Raw genomic sequence first — 20,736 nt, 5'->3', positions numbered from 1 at the left:
AGACAGACAGGTACATAGAGATATTGATAAAACAGTCAGTCTTCTGTCTTAATCTTTCAGACAGTGATAATCAATACAACTTTTTTTTGTGCTCAATTTCTGTGCGGCCCAATTCCAAATGTTCCACAGTCCACTGGCCGGTGGTTGAGGATTGATGTCGTACAGGATCACTCAAATGGTTTGGTTAGTAAGCGTGTCAATAACAATTTGTAATGTGTATTTACTGTATCATTTTACCTCATAATGCAAACAAGGAATGTGCATGGAGTCTTGTTTCCAACGGGCCAATTTATTAGTTCCAGATAATAACAGGGTGTATTTCCAGACACAGGCATTGCCAGCAACATAACACAGCTTCACTTCCAGGTGTCGAGTGATTCAATTGTCCAAAATCAAAGTCTCAAAGTCCGACTGCATGATATGTCGCACCTGTACACAGACTATTGGAGGTCTATGAGGATTTCTACTTAGAGCCACAACACAGCAAATAAATTCTCAAACAAGAAATCTACTAAAAATAAAAATAAAATAAAAAAAATGATACGATTGTACAAACCAGAAATATTAGAAAACTATACACTGTTGAATGTGCTAGATGAAATAACTTCTGCATTACAAATATTTCCATGTAAATATAGATCATTTCTTGTTGTCCACCAATTAACATTGCGGTAATCAATTGTGCATTTATGTGCAAGAAAATATGGTTAATGTGTGGTTGAGGGGAAAAGCATCAAGTAGAAAAAAATAACACTGTGCTTCTGTTACACAACTTCAACCACTAAGTCCCAATATGAAGCAAAAAAAAAAAAAAAAGCATAAGAGTTCAGAGTAGGTCAGAGGTAGGCAACCCTGGCCCTCGAGAGCCGCTATCCTGCCTGTTTTCAAGACACCTGATTGATGAACAAGATCGTTATCAGGCGTGCTGATTAGCTGATCGGTTGAGTCAGCTGTGTTTGAGGAGTGAGACATGGAAAAGAGGCAGGCCAGTGGCTCCCGGGGACCAGGGTTCCCTATCCCTGGAGTAGGTGAACCTCATCCTAATTATTGAGGTATCAAGAGAAGCAGTCATGACTGTAAACACTACACCTTCATACATGAACATCCCACTGGCAGTTAAATAGTTGATTTACACTCTTGCACATATGTATGATATACCCTCCAAATCGATCCTGCTTAATCACTTCACATCAATTATGTTGCTAGTTTAGGCTACAATCCTTAAATGAGATCTTTGCTCATGATGCATCATGTCACAGGCAGCAATCTTGCCCTACTACGGGAGGGGGAAACTATCGAGAGAGGAAATACCAGCCTGAACAGATAGCTGGAATAACAGGAGCTACTCAGCTCTCACTCAAGACAAATAAATAAGAACCCACCCAGTTGTTCATCGAGACGAAGGGGGATCTGAGGACTTACAGTTGCACTGTATTTACATCCAGCACCTGTTAAGTCTTCTGAAAGGAACCCCTTGCAGACTTTGAACATATTAGAATATCCTCCCTGATTATTGAGGGATTGTACCTCCCTCCCCATCTGAGGACTAAAGAGGTCAATTCACATTTCAATAGGGATACAAATGTGAATTATGAGACGGGTTATCAATTGTGACATAAGTACTGTTGCATTGACAGGTTTCATAATAAAACATATCAAAGGACCCCAAAGATATACTATATCAAAACAGGATTCTTTTATTCCTTAGTGCAGGTACGATTACCCCTTACAGGCTCGCTCGTGTCGGGGAAGCATCAATGGGCCTAATGCTCTCACATTTACCTCAGTATTCACACATCTCGACGCCATTTCAGAGATGGTTGTTTTTATTTAAGGACGTGGATGGTCTCGGGGGAGCTGGTGGAGCCGGCCCAGGAGAGATTAGGTCAGGACTCGGTTTATCAGATAGCGAGATCCTTGACATCAGGAAAATGATGAAGCGGTCAAAGTGAGGCGACGTTAGAGCTGGAATCCCTCCATAGGTCCTTCCTGCTGTTGAAAGATGAACTGGCCCTGACCCTGGTCCACCTGCGGCGCCAGGCTGGCATCTTCCTCATCCACACCGAAGTAGTGCTCGATCAGGTCAAAGGCTTTCTGGTAAATCTCCTGGTTCTCGTGACTCTGCAGGAATTCGATCTTGTCCAAGCCTGATGTGCACGTACACACAAGGAGGAAGGATGAAAGGTGATCTAAGCAGGCCATAGTTAGCAGATGCCACTATAATTTTATACCAAAAGCAGCAAACATTTAATATACACGATGGCGTATTAGAGTAGCAAATATGCGACTTTATAAAGTGGCAGAGTTGTGAGAAATACATGTAGCGTTAATATAGTCTAATGTGAGGAGTCGTTGGTGGTTAATGGGGCACTGTTTATAAAATTAAAAAATAGGCAGGATAGAGACTGATTCATTCCTAATTTAAACTTTACTCTTCATACACGGCAGCTAGAACGACAACACTTCCTGATCACCTATCAGCTGATTAGCACTAACCAATCATAATCTAGCATACTTTAGGTAAATGCAAGTGAATGACGGGGAGCGGCAGATTCGACACATCAATTTAGCTACTTGTACAAAAAAAAAAAAAAAAAAAGTATGAATGTGTAAATAATAGTTCTGGAAACATAAATGTATAAGTATATATACATTTTAACAAATTAACTTAAATGCTTGATCCTCAGGGTGTGGACCTTTGCAAAGCGTTTTTGTCGCTGACGGTACCCAATGTTGCAAAGAGCAAATGCTTCTACATGATATGGTTAAAGCCATTACTATCTCCTTATTTGAAAACCCGACCGAAAAGTATTAGCACAAACATTTGAGTAGTACGCTATGTGTATTTCTCGTATGTTTTTTTTGTCATAGATTTGCTACTTTATAAAGTCGCAAATTTGCCACTTTATGAAGTGGCAAATTTACAATTTTTTTCTTGCAAATTTGCGATTTTATAAAGTGGCAAATTTGTGAGTTTTTTTCTTGGAATATTGCCTCCGTCCTCTAAAAAATATATATTTATATGTGGCCCTAATACGCCGTCGTAAATACATGACTAGAAACAATACCCCTGTAACTTTCGCTAATAGTTGGTGTATCAAATTTACAGTGATGTTTAAAACAGTGTCACTTGCTCAAAAGCTTGAATTAAATATCGCAAATGGAACATTATTGGTGAGAAGGGCATTGTGGGAATTGGAATTGGTCATGTACTTTAGTAATCTTTTTTTTTTTTTGGGGTAGGGACAATTCTAGAGGCATTTGAAGTGCTAATTCCATGTTGTTGTTATTTTGTTTTTGTTTTTTTGTTTTAGAAAATTCCACAAAGCTGGCAGCCAGTTGTCACGTTCCCAGATGCAGATTTTTGTGTATAAAAATTATGTACATTATAAATGACCAGAAACCAATCTCATTAGGATGCGCTGCAAGCACTAAATGCAGATTTGAAGTTGTGTTTGATCAAAACACATTAGTTTCCATCAAAACTGGGCATTAAGTTTATAAAGTCAAAAATGTTAGATGTAATTTTTACTAAAGCTAAACCTAAACTAACTTAATAAAGTGTGCAGTGAGTGTATTGGGAAGATCAGATTATTTGTAACATTGGTCATGTCCTACTTTGCAAGCAGTGTGCAAAACTGTACCGTAAGCCTCCTCGATAAGTGCACAGTAAGGATTGATTCCTGTTCCATTCTTTTTGGCCTCCTGTTCTCCCAGCCGGAGGATGTTCTCCAGACCATTCAGAGAGACCTGGACGATCTTAGAGTCCATCACGGTGAGAAGGTCACACATGGGCTTGATAGTGCTCAGCGAAACCAGGTACCTAGTCACACAAAACAATAAAACCATCATCCAGTAAGCCAGTTTAATTTAATGACTTTGAAGGTTATGTGCAATAATAATGTATGTTGTTTCTCTGAAGGCAAAAGAGCAATTGCCATGTACACTAATATTATTATTATTATTATTATTATTAATAACTTAAGTTCTATATGTAGCTACTTCTCAAAAAATATATTAAATATCACGCCCATCCACCTTTATATAACATGGCATACTATTTTTCTGCGCTAATAGGAAGGTTATATCTATTCAAGGTCCAAATTTTGCTCCTTGAGGAAACATGCATTTTGTGATGAACAGCAACAAAACCCCACAAATGCTCATTCATTACAAATTAGGAACTAACCAACTACTTTCATGACAGAGAAAGGAGCAACCAAACACATTTCAGAACATTTTGTTTTAAATGTATTCAAAGTAAAATCAACTTACTTCTTTAAAATGACCTGAAGGTGATTTGCGTCAAAAGTATAAAACGCATATGGTAGCATAGTTCTTATTCAACAACGTTAAAGCATGTCAAAAGATGCCTAGTAACAGCCAATCCAGTATCTAAAAATCCCTTGCAGCACATGACGGGATGATACAAAATCGTTATTATACAGGTGTGGGGTGGGTTGGTGTGACAATTGGTCCTATACAGATTAATTCAATAAATTGCCTGGGGATGCTCATTTGATTAACAAGTATTGAAATCTATCACACACCCACGATTAATGTTCAAATAAATACCTGACTGATTTTTTTCCCCAGAGAAACAGTAAAACATTCTGTACCTGATCTGTGCAGGTGTACCGCCCGAGGTGGCGTTGGTTATCGCCCACGCTGCCTCTTTCCTTGTGCGGAACTCGGCCTTCTGAAGAATCTCAATTAGTATCGGGAAGATGTTGGCATCAATCACACTCTGGCAAGAGGAGTATCAACAACAAATAAATAATAATAATAAATAAATCCACTCGTCTTAAAACAGGAATAATGGAATGCATTTTAAGAAGCATGTACTTGAATCTGAGCTCTGTTTCCAGCTGTAATGTTGGACACAGTCCAGCATGCCTCCTTTTTGATAGACTCCTTGGGACTGCTTAGCAAGTGTAGTAAACAAGGTAGTGCTGCACAGTTTAAGATCACCTGTGACGACAAAAACACGCATTGAAGAAGAAGAAAAGCAGCATATATGTCAAGTGTGCGTGAGCCACGTGATTCGTTGGACTCGACCTGTGTCTGAATGTCATCTCCAGTAACAATGTTGCCCACTGCCCGTAAAGCAGGAGAAACCACCTTGTAGTCGCTGTGCCTTGTGAGTGAACAAACACAAACGCAGCAATGAAATAATCGTCTGTGTTTTCAAGTTGTTTTATCTGTCACACGGATGAAAATACGCAACGCAGCACAATAACTACAGTATATATGTTCTATTAGCAATGTGCACATCACACACTAAAGACACATTAGGTAATCTGCTGTTAAAAATTATATACAGACAAAGCAATCCTCATTTATCGCAAATTCCACAAAGTAGCGACCAAATATTTGTTATTATTTATATATGTTTTAAAGTCTCATGTATATAATACCAGAATACACACAGGCAAAATTGTTGATATTATTCAAAGAAAAAAGTCCCAGCGCTCAAACAGATAACTTGAATCTGGCAAAAGTAATAATAAATGAAAACATTATGAAAATCAGACACTGCTTTTGAATTGTTGGGTCAATAGAATTATTAAAACGAAGAAAAAGACTCATGAAACAGGCCTGGACAAAAATGATGGTACCCACCCCTAGCAAATAATCTGACTGTCGTGTCAACTAAGGTGTTTTAGTTAATGTAATTAGCATCGTCTGTGACGTCAAGCCTGTAATTAGTGAATCAGTCTTTTTAAAGGGTGACAAGTCGTCAGTGCAGTTTGGTGACATGGTACCACACTAAACGTGGACCAGATGAAGTGAAAGTGAGTTTAATTTTTTTTATAGACAAGCACATTACCGGCAGTAAACGCTAAAACAATTTCCAAGCAGTTTGATGTTCTTTTGGTTATAGTTGCACATAATTTTCCGAAATTTAGGATAGACGGGATTACACCATCCATCCTTGTTTGGGCCAAAGTGAACTTCATGGAAGACAAACAAGGAGGAAACCATTATTGAAAATAAATCATGAAAAAAAAATGAGACTGGAAGAGTTTGTCCACACACATATGACAGATGATTCAATACCAAAATAGCCTGGAATTATTCTAATGGTTGAAAGAGTAAAAGTGTGTTTCACACTGTCAGAAAATTTGGCTCAAATTAGTGTGGTCACAGATAAAAATAATTATGTTACCATTGTGTGATCAAAAAAAAGGCTGCAACGGAAACAAAGCAGTGTCAGATAGTAACATAAAAATCATCCCACCATCTCTGCTGCTTTGATGACAGCGAGACAAACAATAGGAAGTGGTCATGTTAACCTGTAAGCTTTTACTTATAATGTGACTCAACTCCAGCCCCTTTTCATCAGCCAAGAACATGACCATGCTTTTCTATTTATTGAACATAAACACCACTAAGGCAAATTTCAGCTCATCGTTGCTACGACAACAATCTGAGGACGCACGCTGCAATTAGAGCCTGATGCTCTCTCTACCCAAAATTTAATGAGCATTCCGTTGTACGGCACGAACATCCAGCCTGTGTGGTGTGGCATGCTCATCTCATAAGAATGCAAAAACTGTATGAATGAATGGTGGCAACACTGCTTTTTACAGTACAATAAACGGAATATATTGTGAATAAAAAAACGCCATCTATTCTAAAAGAGTTATAGTGACAGATAAAAGCTTCTCACATAAGCAGTTCCACCAGCCTGCGGCAGACTCCAGAGTCGATGACTGTCTGGATCTTCTCATTGGGACCGTCAGACAAATAGGACAAGGCCCAGCAAGCATCAGCCAGCACATCTGGATCACTGCTAAAAAGAAGCCTGGACAGCACACTAAGGCACGGCGACACCTGATAGCAATTAAGGTTACGAGAAAGATGGGAAGAGCTTCATTGCGGGGATGAAGTCAAATTCAAAAAGAGAAACTGCATACAAAGAAGGAACGTAATTAACATATTCCTCAATCAAGTCTTGATAACTGACCTTGGAGAAATCTGGTGGTGGGTTTTTCCCGCGGCACAAGTTGGACAGAGCCCAAACTGCATTTCGAGTTGTTGTGAGGCGGCTGGATTTTGCAAGCAGCCTGGAGCAACAGAGAGCGCCATTATTTAGAAGTGACTAAATAATGTACAACACAATGAGAGAACACAGAGATAGGAGAAGAAAACGTACTCCTGTAGTGAAGGCAGGATGCCACAGTTGAGAACGTAGTTCCTGCACTCTGCATTATCTCCAGCGATGTTGCCCAACGCCCACACAGCCTGAAATCAGCACAGTTTCTCCTATTGTTGTGCTTGTGAATCACAAATAGTGCTCAACATTTCCTGGTTGCTTGTCCAAAAGGAAGAAGACCCAAGTTGATTATATTGTTGTTCATAAAGGGGAAAGGAGTTCATCATGGTGCTGGTGTCTGTTTCAAGACGTTACGTAGATTTATTTATAAAAAAAATTTTAAAAAAGCTTTTCACGCTGCTTCATTTCCCTGGAATAGCCTTGAAAAAAATGTGAAACATGTCCACTTGCCTGATCTAAAACCCTCATTAGCTTATTTTAGCTGATTCTCTTGGAATGTCTTACTTGATATACTTTCCCGATTGTTCACACTCTCCATCTAACCTTACTTTTAGCTAAAGAGTTTTGCAAGGAACAATGGGCAAAAGTTTCAGTCTCTTGATGTGCAAAACTGATACAGACATATCCCAAAAAAAAAGTTGGCTCTATAAAGTATTAACTCAGCGGGATGAACAATTTTGCACGCACCACTTTGCGTTTTTTTTCATTTCTGAAACGTTAAAACGATCGTATGAATTTCGTTCCACTTGGTGTTCCACACACACCGCAAAAAAATAATAATCTAATTTTATATCTTTAGCCTGAAATTTAGCAAAAGGTCAAAAGGTTCAAGGGGCTCAAATACTTTCGCAAGCCACTGTACACTAATCAAGACTTCTATTGATACTGCATTGTTCACTCATGTTTACGTTTGATTACAAAAGGTTCTCACCTGTTCCTGTACATCTTCGTACTCAGAATTCAGTAGCTCGATGAAAATAGGCACAGCTCCTGTTTCAATCACAACCTTAGTGTGCTGGAAGGTGCCTGAGGCAATATTGGTTAAAGCCCAGGCTGCCTCAAACTGAAAACAAACACACGTAGATTGACACAAACACTTGAATGACAATTCAGCAAATCTCGTCTACCCTGTAAGAACATTCAGTTTAAGCAGTATTGTGAAAGTCAAAGGCACATTAATTCAAATAATGAAGCGCAAATTTAAGTACACGTCTAGCATTGTGTGACTAAGCAAAACTCTTTACCTGCAATGTGCAGTTTTCACTCCTCTTCAAGAACTCAACAAACTGATTCACAACCCCAGGGGTGGCAATGACCTCGTCTATGGGTGGGTTGGGCTCTAAAAATGCAAAGTTAAGTTTTGAACTCTGGTTTTTAAGTGGTTGAGACTAAAAAGTCAACAACTGTTCTACACGGTTTTTAAAATAGGGTGGGGGGTAATAGAGATCTCAATTCTTAACGAACATATTTACATTAAATGAGCAAAAATTAGGAATTGGACAGCACTTAAGATAAAACAAGAAAACATAAAAGAAAATAAAGAACATGGTGTCCTATGAGGCGGTGTTTTGCAACACTCAAACATGAATGAATCATGCTAAAAATGTTCTGCAATAGCCGTGGCTAAGATCGGCTTATTTGCCATGCATGCTCATACAATGCACATCTCGTGCATGACACATTCACATTACTTAGGGGCGTGGCTTTGGTCAGCGACACAAGTGAAGTGAGGCAACATTTAAATGTTAGCAGTTTGGAAACTCCACGCTCCTTTAAAATAATCTGTCGTTAGTTTTTTTGGGGGGGTGGGGGGTTTAAATATCCAAAGTACTAGTGGTATGAGTATTTGGCATAAGTATCAGTGACTACTCAAGAGTTGAGTACTCGTGTTTGTATCAGTTTGAAAAGAGTGGTATCGAAGATCCCAAGTAATAAACACTACAAATTCTAGGGAGGAAACACAAACCTTTAGACAGCAGTTTTCTGAATTTTTGCGTAGCAATCAGCTGATGATCTGGATCTTCAGAGAACATCATCTGAATCATATCAGGTGTTATAAATCCATCCTGTCGACATCAGATAGATAAAACACAACAGCAATGTTCACACACTGTATGCACACAATATTGCATATAAATACATGAATGTATGTTATGCAAAGACTACAACCGGAAAACAATAAACATTAATTGAACAAAGATTTCATGATGAATGTAACATGACTTACGCTGGCAACAGGCACTGTTGAGCTAATGTCTGGATCCTGGATTGGACATTCTGACATTGATTCATCAGCTGATGGTGTACACACATTTCTCCTCTTAAACAGCTGTGGGGAAAAGTAGGGGCCATAGAATTATCCATCTACATGACACGTATTTGATGTTTTGCAACTATAATTCGATTTCACTTGTTAATTGTATACAGCCTTCCTCTTTTGATAATGCAGCTGTTCAATTCAAACATTTTTGACTTCCCTGTAACGGCAGAACACATGGCAAGGGCCTGTAAAAACCTACAGTCAAACCGCAACACTTGACATGTCTGCATATAGTGTAGGCAAAATACAGCCAAACCGCAACACTTGACATGTCTGCATATAGTGTAGGCAAAATGAGGTCAAATGAGATGTAGTCAAGATCACAATTGTTTTAACACCATTTAATTTAACGAGTCTGAGTGTAATTTATACCATTGTACTGAGTGATTCTGATATTTAAATTTCATCAAAATAGTGTTCTGTGTCTCAATTCTGACAACAGTAGAAGTTTGTGATCATGACATGTGTGGTGCCATCCCATGAATCGCATGGATTTTAAGTGTTTACCTGCTCCTCTCGTTTCTGTTTGCGCAGTTGGATTCCTTCTTCCTCTCTCCTTCGACGCATTTCTTGAGGATTCAGGGCTTTGTTCTTGTAGCTCTTCATCCTGTAGCTATCTTTCCCCGGACTCGCCATGGTCTGAAAAGTCAGGACACAACAAAGTCAAGAATTAAGCGAAGCACAAAAAAAGAGCATTTCTTCATGCATTTCTGACATTTTGATCTGCTTAACTACTTAAAATTATTTTAATTATTCAGAAAAACGCTATTTCATTAAGATTTAACTTGTTTTGATTTCTACTGACCCCATTCAAAACAGACATGCCTCTTAATTCTTTCAAGTCTAAATGGCTTCTTACTGAGCTTCATCTTTACCCTCCCTGTATGCTTCCTTAAAATCTGACCCTTCATCAAATTGTCAGTGTCATTGCCCAGCCCTCGTCAGGTTCAAAGAGCACTAGATTTTCAATTCTTGTGTGAGCTTGTTGTGGCTACTCTTGATTTGACTAATATTAATGGGATTTTGAGACTTCTGAAAACTGGTGCAAGGGCTTCGGATCCAAGTAGTCCCTTCAACCAGGTGGATACAGACATATGCTTTACCACGACTATAATAAAATATCCGATATCCTTAACAAAGCTCTTGCCTGGTAAACTACATTGCCAGACTCCAAAGGAATGTTTACGTTTATCAACCGTTATGCTAAGCAGGGTTTACCCCTTGGAACGGGACTGTCAAATGCTAAGGGTGCACTGCTCGCACACATCTTCCATAGCTATGACTTCACACGTTGAAACGCCGAACGAACATGGTTTTAGCCGTGCTTCTCAAATCCTCTACTTGTTTTTCTGGACACGCTGCTATGTAATATTTCTGTTAGGCTAATCGGAATCGGTTCCTAATCTAGCAGTTGGGCTAGCGCCTGACAGATGCAGCTATTCTCACCCGCTGGTGTGTTAACATTCAACAGCGATAGCCAAATATTCAACATCTAATACCTGCGTTGATTCTTACCAACACAAAAATTGACGGACTTGAAATTGTCCAGAGTGTTTAAAAACTCAAATTCTTACAAGTCTCCCTCCCCTGTCGGTAGAGGAAAATGGCGTCGTAGTGATAGGTTTCCCAGAAAACACCTCGCGTCAACAAGACTTTCGTCATTTCCGCCAGCTGTCGATTGGTTTCCGGTTTTGAAGCACCACTATTTGAACTGACTGTAGTGTAGTTATATAAATGTTATGTGAAGACACAGAAAACCACACGGGTAAAACGACAATTTTAATTATGTATGCATGTTTTGTCAATTTCCTCGATTTTTTTTATAGTGAAAGAGTAGCCCGGAACTCTTAAATTACATGTTTGCGAATGACCAATGTATCTTTCTTGGACAGTAAGCAAATGTACACGTTAATGCCGTGTAAAACTGAAGGACAACAACGTACGTGTGTTCAAGTTTGTAGCTTTGCGTCAAACACTGTATGACTTAGTAGTTATAATCACGTAGCGTTTTACTCATGGCTCGCGTTGGCTCTCGATGTCCAAATTTCAAAATCTTTATAACGCTGGATAGCATGTGGGTCAACATTCATTACGAGATGATTTGCTGTGTTTTAAGTACCTAACATTCTCTGCAAATGCTGACACATTCAATTACAAATGCAACCATTTTACCATTGGACATTTATTCAATCAAATGTAAATTAAGGTTTTTCTCGTTGTGAATTGATGACGAGTTAATGAAGCAATAGCTCAAGTGGCTTCAACATCTCAGAAAATGTAGGTGTCCCATTCAGAGGCTTCATGGTTTTCTTTGAAAATTATTTATCTGGTTCTATTTTTGATCAACAGGCGGCTATGTTGACCTGTGAGATATGCAGTGAGGAAATCATGGTGGAGGAGGACATGAAAACACATCTGCTCCTCAGCCATCTGGAAAATGACATGGACTGCCCACTATGTTCTTTGTCAGGAGTGTCCTATGATGAGCTTTGCTACCATATTAGCTCTGCACATCCAGACAACCAGCATAAAGCCAAAAAATCATCTGACTCCACATCCTGTTGTCCTACAACCAGCACAAATTTGACAGAGGTTGAAGATCCCCAGACTGCAGTCAGCTGTGGTACAGATTTAGACGCGAAACCCTGTGGATCGTCCAGTGACTCATCGCCACATAAACAGAGAACCGATGCCATGTCGACACAAAGTAAAGGGGTTTTAACATCTGAGGTGACTTCGGCCATCTCATCAACATCTGTAAGCTCTGAAATAAAACGTGGTATTGGGATGAGCGTTCCTGTTATGGAAAAAAATGGATGTTTACCTGAGCAGAAAAGTCCCAAACAGAAACGACGAGCTTCTACAAAGAATGGTAAAAACTTTTTTTTTAACTCATTCACTGCCATTGACGGCGATAGACGTCAAAAATTCATTTTAACTATTTCTATTAGTTTAACTTTGTTTCTGCTTTTGTTAGCAAGAGTAGGAAAACCTTTTTTTATTGTACATATAGAACAGATATACAATTTGTGATTAATTGTGAGTTAACAAGTGAAGTCATGCGATTAATTACGATTAAAAAAATTAATCGCCCGACGCCCCGAATTTTTAATAATCTTTAAATTGCGTCAGGCGATTACATTTCTTAATTGTAATTAATCGCATTACTTCAATAGTTAACTCACGATTATTCACACATTTTATATATGTTCTAATAGTACAATAAAAAAAAATCTATGTTTTCATACTCTTATTAACACAAGTGGAAACAATTTTTAAACTAATAGAAATAGTTCAAATGAATTTTTGACGTCTATAGCCGTCAATGGCAGTGAATGAGTTAATGTTCAACTGGAGTCATTTTAAGAGTTATAAGTTAGAGTTGATGTTTTTTACAGGGCCATTCTCTTGCCCCATGTGTGCACTTGTCTTCAGCAGCAGCAGCATCTTACAGGAGCATGTTGAGTTGCACCTACAGGAACACCACTTTGCTGAAGGTATTTTGTAATACTGTATAGACGAATGTGTCTGAGTTTGCAAAAGGCCATAATATTCAACAGAGATTACAAACATCAAATTAAGACAAGTTAAATCACCTAATGTACGTGAGGAATCTGTTTTCAGGGGTCATTTTAATGTCACTCTTCTAAATCGGACTTTTCCCAAAATGTCTTCTCGCAGAGGAGAAACTTGAGTGCCCAATGTGTCCAACTGTTTGCAGCGACAGCACCTCTCTGCAGCTGCATGTGGAACTGCATTTAGACGACGGAGCAGGTGGGATTGTTTTTAAGCATGATTTCACCGGTTAAATGTGTCTAATTACAGAGGCTCGTAACTCGTTCATCTTACAGTCAACTCTGATAATAGTTTGCTTTTGCTGCAGGGAGCTCTGATTCAGACGCAAAAGTGGCTTGGAAACTTCAGCAAGAAATGGAAAAGAAGAGGAAGGAGGAAGAAAACCGACTGGAGAAGGAGCAGTTTAAAAAGTTGCAGGTCTGAAGTTTACAGAGAAGAACACTGTAGCTGAGAAATGTCACATTTTGATTCAAAATGTACAGCTTTCAACATAAGTTATGTTCATTTTAGATGTAATAGTGCAATCTAGCTCTTGCTTTATACGTGCTCTGTGTATGTGATGGCTAGTTCAAATCTTTCGTTTCTTATATTCATGCAAAAATACTTCATTGATTTTACATCTGGCAAGCGCAAAATTGTACAAATTGAGGTTATGCCACCATGTACAGTAGAGTACAGCATGTGGGTGCCAGTATCATAATATACATTACTGCCACCCACAAGACGTGAGTTTAAGAATATGGGATGAAACAGCATACATGATTCACGCTACAATTATTACCAAAATGATCATGATTATCGGTCTCCTGATAATAAAGCAAAACACGTCAGATACACACAGTCAAAGCTTTTGTAACTCATTTTATTTTGAATACAAAACTATCAAATCTGATCTATTGTAACTCCCCTTTATCCCCTCCACTCTCTTCCCACCAGACCAGAAAAGCAAAATAGAATTGTGTATTTTTTACTTGTGCTTTTATTTTCTGCATGTCAGTTGCACCTGTGTGTGGTATGTTGCATGTGCAGAAGCAGTTTGGCCTGGATGGCAGCGGCGGCTATCGCGCACAGATGGAGAAGACCATGGAGAGAGATGTGGCCAGGGGCATCATGGCCCCCGCAGAGTATTATTGTAAGAAGGTGGAGATGATGGAGTCTCTTGCCTCAGGAGTTGATGACGGCAAGACCAGAACTCAGGGTATGTGTATTTCTTAGTGCGCTACCAACATTCTGCAAAACGTTAAGACACACACACACATGCAGTTTGAAAGAAGTTGAGTTTCCAAAAATCTGTCTGAAATATGTACCATATATATTAGGGGTGTTAGGCGATAAAAAATTCTAATTAAGTTAATTTAACTCACGATTAATCCCAAATGTTATATCTGTTCTGTAACAAATGGTACAATAAACATGTTTTTTTTCATACTCTTGTTAACATAAAAGTGGAAAAAATGTTAAACTCAATAGAAATCTTTTAGTAATTGTTACAGTAGTTTCATAATAATTAATAAATGAGTTAAAATTTTAAAGATGTACTCTACTGTAAAAAAAAAAAAAAAAAGGAAAGTGATATTGATTTGTGTTGAGGTCATATTTGTGGAGAATGGGGTCAAGTTGTATTTTTTAAATGTGCAGAATTTCACAAATTCACGTTAAAGATTAGATAGCTCTTGATATAAAAAAAAATGCACTCAGCTGTCACCAACGTCTTACAAATGCAATTATGCCATCTAGTGGCAGAAAATATGCATTATTATTACATTCATTACAGCAAAATTTTGACCTAGATGCGTCTGCTGTGTTGCAACTGGAATTCCCCCAGTACAGGCGGTCATTAATTGTGCGTTAAGAAAAATAGTGGCGTTAAAGGAACTTTAAATCAACTCAAAATGAACACACTAATTTTGACACCCCTAGTATATATGTAACTGTAGTATATTTGTACCCATTATCCAGTGACACCTTTTTTGCATTGGTAGGTAATTGATAGTCTCAGCACAAGGGTGTTGAATGTCCTGAGCTGAACTTTTTGCTCTGTAGTTTCACGTGCATGCTTGTCCACCTGTGCCCAGGCGTCATTGGAGCTTTGTGTCAATACTATCAGACTGAGAGCAGAGACTGTGTGCACGTGTGGCTGAGCGCTGAAACGGACCACTATTGCTCCTCGCCGGGAGACAAAGGCTGGGGCTGTGGTTACAGAAACTTCCAGATGCTGCTCTCCTGCCTTTACAGGCTAGATACATTTGATTCCTCTTTACAAGGTGCGCCGTTATATCCACCCTTATAGGAAATAAGTACAAGCTTAGTATTACTACTCCTTCAATACTTTTTGAAACACAAGGGCAAATTTCTGGGATGTATTGATTGCACTTGGAGGGAATGGGAGAAAAAGGTACCCGTCACAATCCGTTAATTATATTCTATTTAGAGTGGATCTAAAAAGTATACGCCCCTGTTCAAATGCCAGATGTTAAGATTTAGAAACAGTAAATAAAACATTTCAAAACCTGGGGAAAAAAAATTGGGAGGGAGAAGTAAAGATAAACGATTAAAATAGTGTGGTTGCAGAAGTGTGCACACCCTCTTTAACTGGACACGTGGCTGTGTTTGGAATTACGAATCACGGTCCAGAAAGTAAAAACCCTGAAACAGTTTGGCTTTCGCTACAGGTGCTTTCATACAACAGGTGGAGACGAGCTCGTTTACCTGCCAGTTGATTAGAAACACCTGTGGCTAAAGCCAATCTGTGGCAAGGTTTTTACTTTCTGGACCTTGATTCCACAACCCTGGTAACCAGTCCATTAGAGTATGCACTGTCATCTTTGATTATTTTTTTTTCTTTCTAGCAGAAGTACCTGAAGGTTTTGTGCTAATCTTGAGTTTATCAGTTATTTATTTTTACTTCCACTCTTTAATTTTTTTTTTCAATAGAGTTGTACAGGTTATAGGTCACAATGGTGGGAAAAATTTCAAAATGAAACTTGCTGTTATTTTTTTTTTAAATATTACAAAAACATTGCATTTGAATAGGGGTGTGCAGACTTTTTATATCCACTGTATTTGACTGAGATTGCACCCATAACGACTATATAGTTTGCTTGACATTAACTGTAAGAGCAGGGATTACCAGCCTTTTTAAAAAAATATATACTTTTTGGGTACTGATTCACATCCTTTCCACAAACTTGATCATATTCCATATTTATATTATGAAATGAAAGATGATCAGATTAAAAAGAAAAAAATAGGGACACATCTTATTCGTTTGATGCTCACTCTGTCCCAGACAAATCAGTGCCAAGTATCCCACGGGTGCAGAGTATGATTGAAGATGCATGGAAATTAGGACTGGATCCTCAAGGTGCGTCGCACTTTAACCATAAACTGCAGGGAACACGAGCCTGGATTGGCGCCACAGAGATCTACGTCCTCCTCACTTCTCTAGGAATCAGGTGCTTACCGTTAAACTGGTTGTTGCCGAATTGGCTAGCGTTTATAGTTTTTTTTTCTGGTCATTTATAAGTTAAATTAAGCTACATTACTTTTTATTGACATAGACTACTCCAATATATTTAAAAATGACACCCAATGTATTTACAATGAAAGTAAATTAAATTGTATTCAAATGTGTTCGGTTTCTCTTTGCGGCCCAATATAAAATGTCCCACATAGCGGTACCGGACCGGATTGATTTAAATGTTAAGGAGGTTTAAATGACGTATTTCTTTGTCTTTTTTCCGCCAAGCGGCCGCATCGTTGACTTCCATCAGCCAACAGGCCCAGGAGACACCCATCCCCAGCTCTTTGAGTGGGTCAAACAGTACTTCAGTCAGTCCAGCAGGAGTAACAGATTGCCTTCCAGAGTCATCCAGACCTCCTTGCCACCACTGTACCTGCAGCATCAAGGTACGCACGCACACAACAACGCCACATCTCAATACTTGCACACTGCACATGGCCACTTGGATATCTTATCTTTCCTTGTACTGCAGTCCTTTAAAAAAAAAAGTCATTTCACTGAGGTTGGGTTTTGGGCCACATTATATCACTCTTAGTGGGTCTGTCAAATCCAGTAAGAAGAATAGTAAGCTCTTATTAGTAGTGTGGGTGGTGCATGGGAAATGGGACTTCTAAAGCGTAAGCTGGGCCAGAAATTCCATATGCCTTGAGATACGAGTTTTATTCATTCCTTGACCACCCTTGTAACTCAAAACCTGTCTGTACCGCAAATCATCTTTCACCATTGCAATGAATGGAGATGCCCTTAATCAATTCAAGTCTCCACCCAAAAAAAGCACCAACATTTGTTGTGATGTGTATTTTAATGAGAAGAAATAGCACTCTCTCATGTACTTTATGAAAATATACAGTAATGATGTAATTAAATGGTATTAAAGTATTAGAGAGACAGGTTTTAGCAGGGTAACAAGATGGCGTCCATATGTCATGTGACCAGCAGTTGACCAATCTCGCGCTGTGATTGGTCAACTGCTGGTCACATGACATATGGACGCCATCTTGTTACCCTGGTTGAAACAGAGTTGGCCAAACTCTCTATATACGGCTTTGGACAGATGTATTTACTGTTCATTAAGACATCTCACCTCGTCACTATAACAATAATATTAGTGATTCTACGTAGAGGATAAGGCAGTGGTGGGCAATCTCGGTCCTCGAGGGCCGGAGTCCTGCAGGTTTTGGAGGTTTCTCACTTCCAACGCAAGCTGATTCCAATCAACAGGATTGTTATCAGGCTTATGCAGAGCTTGCTGATGAGCTGATCATATATCAGCTGTGTTGGAGAAGGGCAACATGCAAAACCTGCAGGACTCCGGCCCTCGATGCCCACCTCTGGGATAAGGAGTATATGACTGTGAATAGAGTTGTACCGATTTGATCATGTGATCGGAAATTGGGGCCAATCAGGATTTTCAGATGATGGGCAACAGCTAAAAAAGATCAGATTTTTTTCATTTGCTTAATGTCTAAAGAATAAGAATAAAATCTGTTATTTTTTTCCTCGATAGCAATATAAAATGCTATCATGTTGGGACACCTTTTATTGTGTTTTTTTTTTTCAATTAAGATAATTGATAGAATTTGGACGCGCTGTTTTATTTTATTTTATTTGCTTCATTGCATTACGATAGATTGAGACTCAGTATCAGCAGATACTTAAAAGCAAATGACTTGGACTCAGGTGAAAAAAAAATGATTGGGGCATCTCTTAACTCTGAGTATGATTACATTTGTCTGCATTTGTTGCTGCGCTCTTTGTGTTCAGTCCGTTGCTTAAAATGTTAACCATTTAGCGTTAGCATCACGCTAACGTACTGAAAGGCTGAACTACATGGTTGTATTATATATGTTTTATATTTAGCTTGACAGTATACTTCAACTGAGAGTAGCAGCAGACAGCTTGAAGTCTCTTTTTCAAGAACTGTTCACTAATTGTATGTGCCAGGTGTGAAGTTGAGTTACTGCCACTAAAAGAAAAATTGGTCGAACTTATCTCTCAAAAACTTGAGTCGTGTCACTCGTATCTCAAGGTGACCAGTCCAGAGTGTACAGCTGGGATATGCTCCAGCTCACCCATCATCTTAACTCATTCACTGCCATAAATTCATTTAAAAAAAGAAAAGAAAAGATTATTAAAAATTAGGGGCAAGAGGCGATAATTTTTTTAAAATTGTAATTAATCACATGACTTCACTAGTTAACTCACGATCAATCACAAATTCTATATGTTCCAAATGTACAATAAAAAAAGTATAGGTTTTCATACACTTGTTAACAAAAGTGGAAAAAAAATGTTTAACTAATCGAAATAGTCCAAATGATTTTTTTGACGTTTATAGCCGTCAACGGCAGTGAATGAATAAAAAGAAAAGAATTAAAATATTATTAAAAATTTGGGGCGTCAATCGATTAAAGTTTTTAATTGTAATTAATCGCATGACTTCACTAGTTAACTCGCGTTTAATCACAAATTTTATGTACAAAAATAAATGCACAATAAAAAAAATCTAGATTTTCAACAAAAGTGGGAAAAAAATGTTAAACTAATAGAAATAGTTCAAATGAATTTTTTGCGTTTATAGCCGTTAATGGCAGTGAATGAGTTAATAAGGAAATGGCTGGAAGGATAAACGTAGATTCATGGTTAACCACTTGCCAAACACGGCATCCTTATTACAACATCCAAATTGTTTCAAGACAGCCATATGTCAAATGCTCCGTCCTTATCCTGTCCCCTTAGGGCATAGTCGCTCCATTGTGGGTTTGGAGCAGCGGAAGAATGGAAGCCTGTGCCTTCTACTTTTGGATCCTATTACATCATCATCAGACACCTTGAAGTTGATGCGTAAAGACACTGTGTCCGTAGCCATCCGCCATGTCCGAAAGCTTCCTAACAGCCTGAAACATAAACAGTACCAGATAGTGGGAGTAGAGGGTGTGATGACCGATGAAGAGAAACAGGTTAGATGGCTATGTGTTGTTTTATATACAGTACAGTGCAGTGTGAAAGTCTCAGGCCACCATTCGACTTGGTTGAGCATTTAAGGATGTCAGTCAGTAGTGCACAGACCTGTTGTCAAATCATTTACAAAAGTGGGGGGAAAATTGTGATGTGTAGTTGAGGTTTAGTCCATCTATTATCTGTTAAAGTTTTGTGAAAATTACTTAATAATTTTGTATTTGTCCTCATATTTAGTTTTGTGCTATTTCTGGAAAAAAAAATGTTATGAAAAGGATCATTAAAACAACTGAGACTTTTGCACAGCACTGTATGTTAATGTGTATTTTGCTAAATGATGAGAAATATTTCATTTTAATTGCACATTTAGAACATGTTTTTTTTTTTTTTTGCTTTAACAGACCAGCATCTTGAACTCGAGGACACTGTGTGCTGAAAGGATCCCCTGAACTGAAACATGATTATTTATTTTTTTGTATTTTCATCATCACCATCTGTTTTTAATGTGAATATTATATTTACAGTATGCTGCACTCATTTGCTAATAAATGTTCAAAATTACTCACTGATGTTAGTGGGTCACTCGCTTAACTTGTTTAGATAGTATGGGTTCAGTTACTAGTGACGTTTCTTCAATATCAACACTAAAAAATGAGACGTCTGCAGGGTCAAATTCTGCCTTTCTCCACCTGTACTCCTACTTTTTCACATTTTGGACTGTGTCACTGTTGGACCCCCTTCTGGGCTCACTGCTCATGTGGTCACCACTTTTATCAAAGCAGCCGTACAGTACGTCCTCTTCACTTTTTGCTCCTTCCATGCTCTTATTGCCTGTGATGATGTTGGACCCAGTTCTTCCTCTTCAAACCTCTGGTAAGGTGTTTTATATTCCTCAGTGCTTTATATCTTTATCACTGACTGACCGATCTACCATTTTATCATCTGCAGACATCAACTCTCACTTGAATTGTCATTGAGGAAGCAAAGAACATTTTCAGCATTGTAGCACTGTTTAGCCATCTAAAGCATAGATATATAAGCTTACTATTATAGCTACTATACTTATAAGTTTGACTGGTTATTTGCTGTAAACATTGTATTTGTGTCTAATTTATGGTTTTAAAACGTTTATATGCTGTCAACACACATTTTGTGCACAATTTTACTCTACCTGTATACTAAAATGCACAAAAATAGTGGTAACTCCTGATGGGACAAACTGAATGTGGATTACAATACGTCACAGTATATGATAGGAATCCACCGAGATCCACCAAGTGCACGCACCTAAATGGGCAG

The 20,736-nt window shown here is 38.4% G+C and overlaps 2 protein-coding genes across 7 annotated transcripts; one reads left to right on the top strand and one right to left on the bottom strand.

Moving 5' to 3' along the window:
* Positions 1 to 268: 268 nt before the first annotated feature.
* kpna5 (karyopherin alpha 5 (importin alpha 6)) lies at positions 269 to 11,048 on the bottom strand. Of its 3 annotated transcripts, none has more exons than XM_077575338.1 (14): positions 10,955 to 11,048; positions 9,888 to 10,019; positions 9,288 to 9,389; positions 9,027 to 9,126; positions 8,305 to 8,399; positions 7,992 to 8,123; positions 7,160 to 7,248; positions 6,971 to 7,070; positions 6,674 to 6,837; positions 5,059 to 5,137; positions 4,846 to 4,971; positions 4,620 to 4,747; positions 3,645 to 3,823; positions 269 to 2,147 (listed from the first exon to the last, which is right to left on the bottom strand). In XM_077575338.1, exons 2-14 carry the CDS (start codon positions 10,014 to 10,016, stop codon positions 1,960 to 1,962), a joined length of 1,611 nt encoding a protein of 536 aa, XP_077431464.1. In that variant the 5' UTR covers positions 10,017 to 10,019; positions 10,955 to 11,048; the 3' UTR covers positions 269 to 1,959. The 3 variants fall into 3 exon arrangements, with proteins under 3 accessions (XP_077431464.1, XP_077431461.1, XP_077431465.1); XM_077575335.1 differs by having other exon boundaries at positions 10,896 to 11,010; XM_077575339.1 differs by having other exon boundaries at positions 10,880 to 10,985.
* zufsp (zinc finger containing ubiquitin peptidase 1) lies at positions 10,387 to 19,998 on the top strand. Of its 4 annotated transcripts, none has more exons than XM_077575333.1 (11): positions 10,387 to 10,460; positions 11,730 to 12,252; positions 12,779 to 12,877; positions 13,062 to 13,154; positions 13,264 to 13,373; positions 13,986 to 14,154; positions 15,032 to 15,220; positions 16,246 to 16,411; positions 16,705 to 16,865; positions 19,219 to 19,439; positions 19,839 to 19,998. In XM_077575333.1, the coding sequence occupies exons 2-11, from the start codon at positions 11,736 to 11,738 to the stop codon at positions 19,884 to 19,886; spliced, it is 1,773 nt and encodes a 590-aa protein (XP_077431459.1). In that variant the 5' UTR covers positions 10,387 to 10,460; positions 11,730 to 11,735; the 3' UTR covers positions 19,887 to 19,998. The 4 variants fall into 4 exon arrangements, with proteins under 4 accessions (XP_077431459.1, XP_077431457.1, XP_077431460.1 ...); XM_077575331.1 differs by lacking the exon at positions 10,387 to 10,460 and adding an exon at positions 11,034 to 11,145; XM_077575332.1 differs by lacking the exon at positions 10,387 to 10,460 and adding an exon at positions 11,114 to 11,167.
* Positions 19,999 to 20,736: the final 738 nt, after the last annotated feature.

This window comes from Vanacampus margaritifer, chromosome 9 (assembly GCF_051991255.1).
Source record: "Vanacampus margaritifer isolate UIUO_Vmar chromosome 9, RoL_Vmar_1.0, whole genome shotgun sequence".
Taxonomy (NCBI): domain Eukaryota; kingdom Metazoa; phylum Chordata; class Actinopteri; order Syngnathiformes; family Syngnathidae; genus Vanacampus; species Vanacampus margaritifer.
This window is presented reverse-complemented; position numbering and strand designations above follow the sequence as displayed.

What these genes read in the sequence shown, in the direction of transcription:
- kpna5 (XM_077575338.1), bottom strand. Translation starts at nt 10,016, where the DNA reads ATGGCGAGTCCGGGGAAAGATAGCTACAGGATGAAGAGCTACAAGAAC. An exon ending in GAGATGACATTCAGACACAG is followed by an intron (nt 4,972 to 5,058) that starts GTCGAGTCCAAC and finishes TTGTCGTCACAG; the next exon opens with GTGATCTTAAACTGTGCAGC. An exon ending in GGTACACCTGCACAGATCAG is followed by an intron (nt 3,824 to 4,619) that starts GTACAGAATGTT and finishes TTGTGTGACTAG; the next exon opens with GTACCTGGTTTCGCTGAGCA.
- zufsp (XM_077575333.1), top strand. Translation starts at nt 11,736, where the DNA reads ATGTTGACCTGTGAGATATGCAGTGAGGAAATCATGGTGGAGGAGGAC. An exon ending in GGAACACCACTTTGCTGAAG is followed by an intron (nt 12,878 to 13,061) that starts GTATTTTGTAAT and finishes GTCTTCTCGCAG; the next exon opens with AGGAGAAACTTGAGTGCCCA. An exon ending in CGGCAAGACCAGAACTCAGG is followed by an intron (nt 14,155 to 15,031) that starts GTATGTGTATTT and finishes ACCTGTGCCCAG; the next exon opens with GCGTCATTGGAGCTTTGTGT.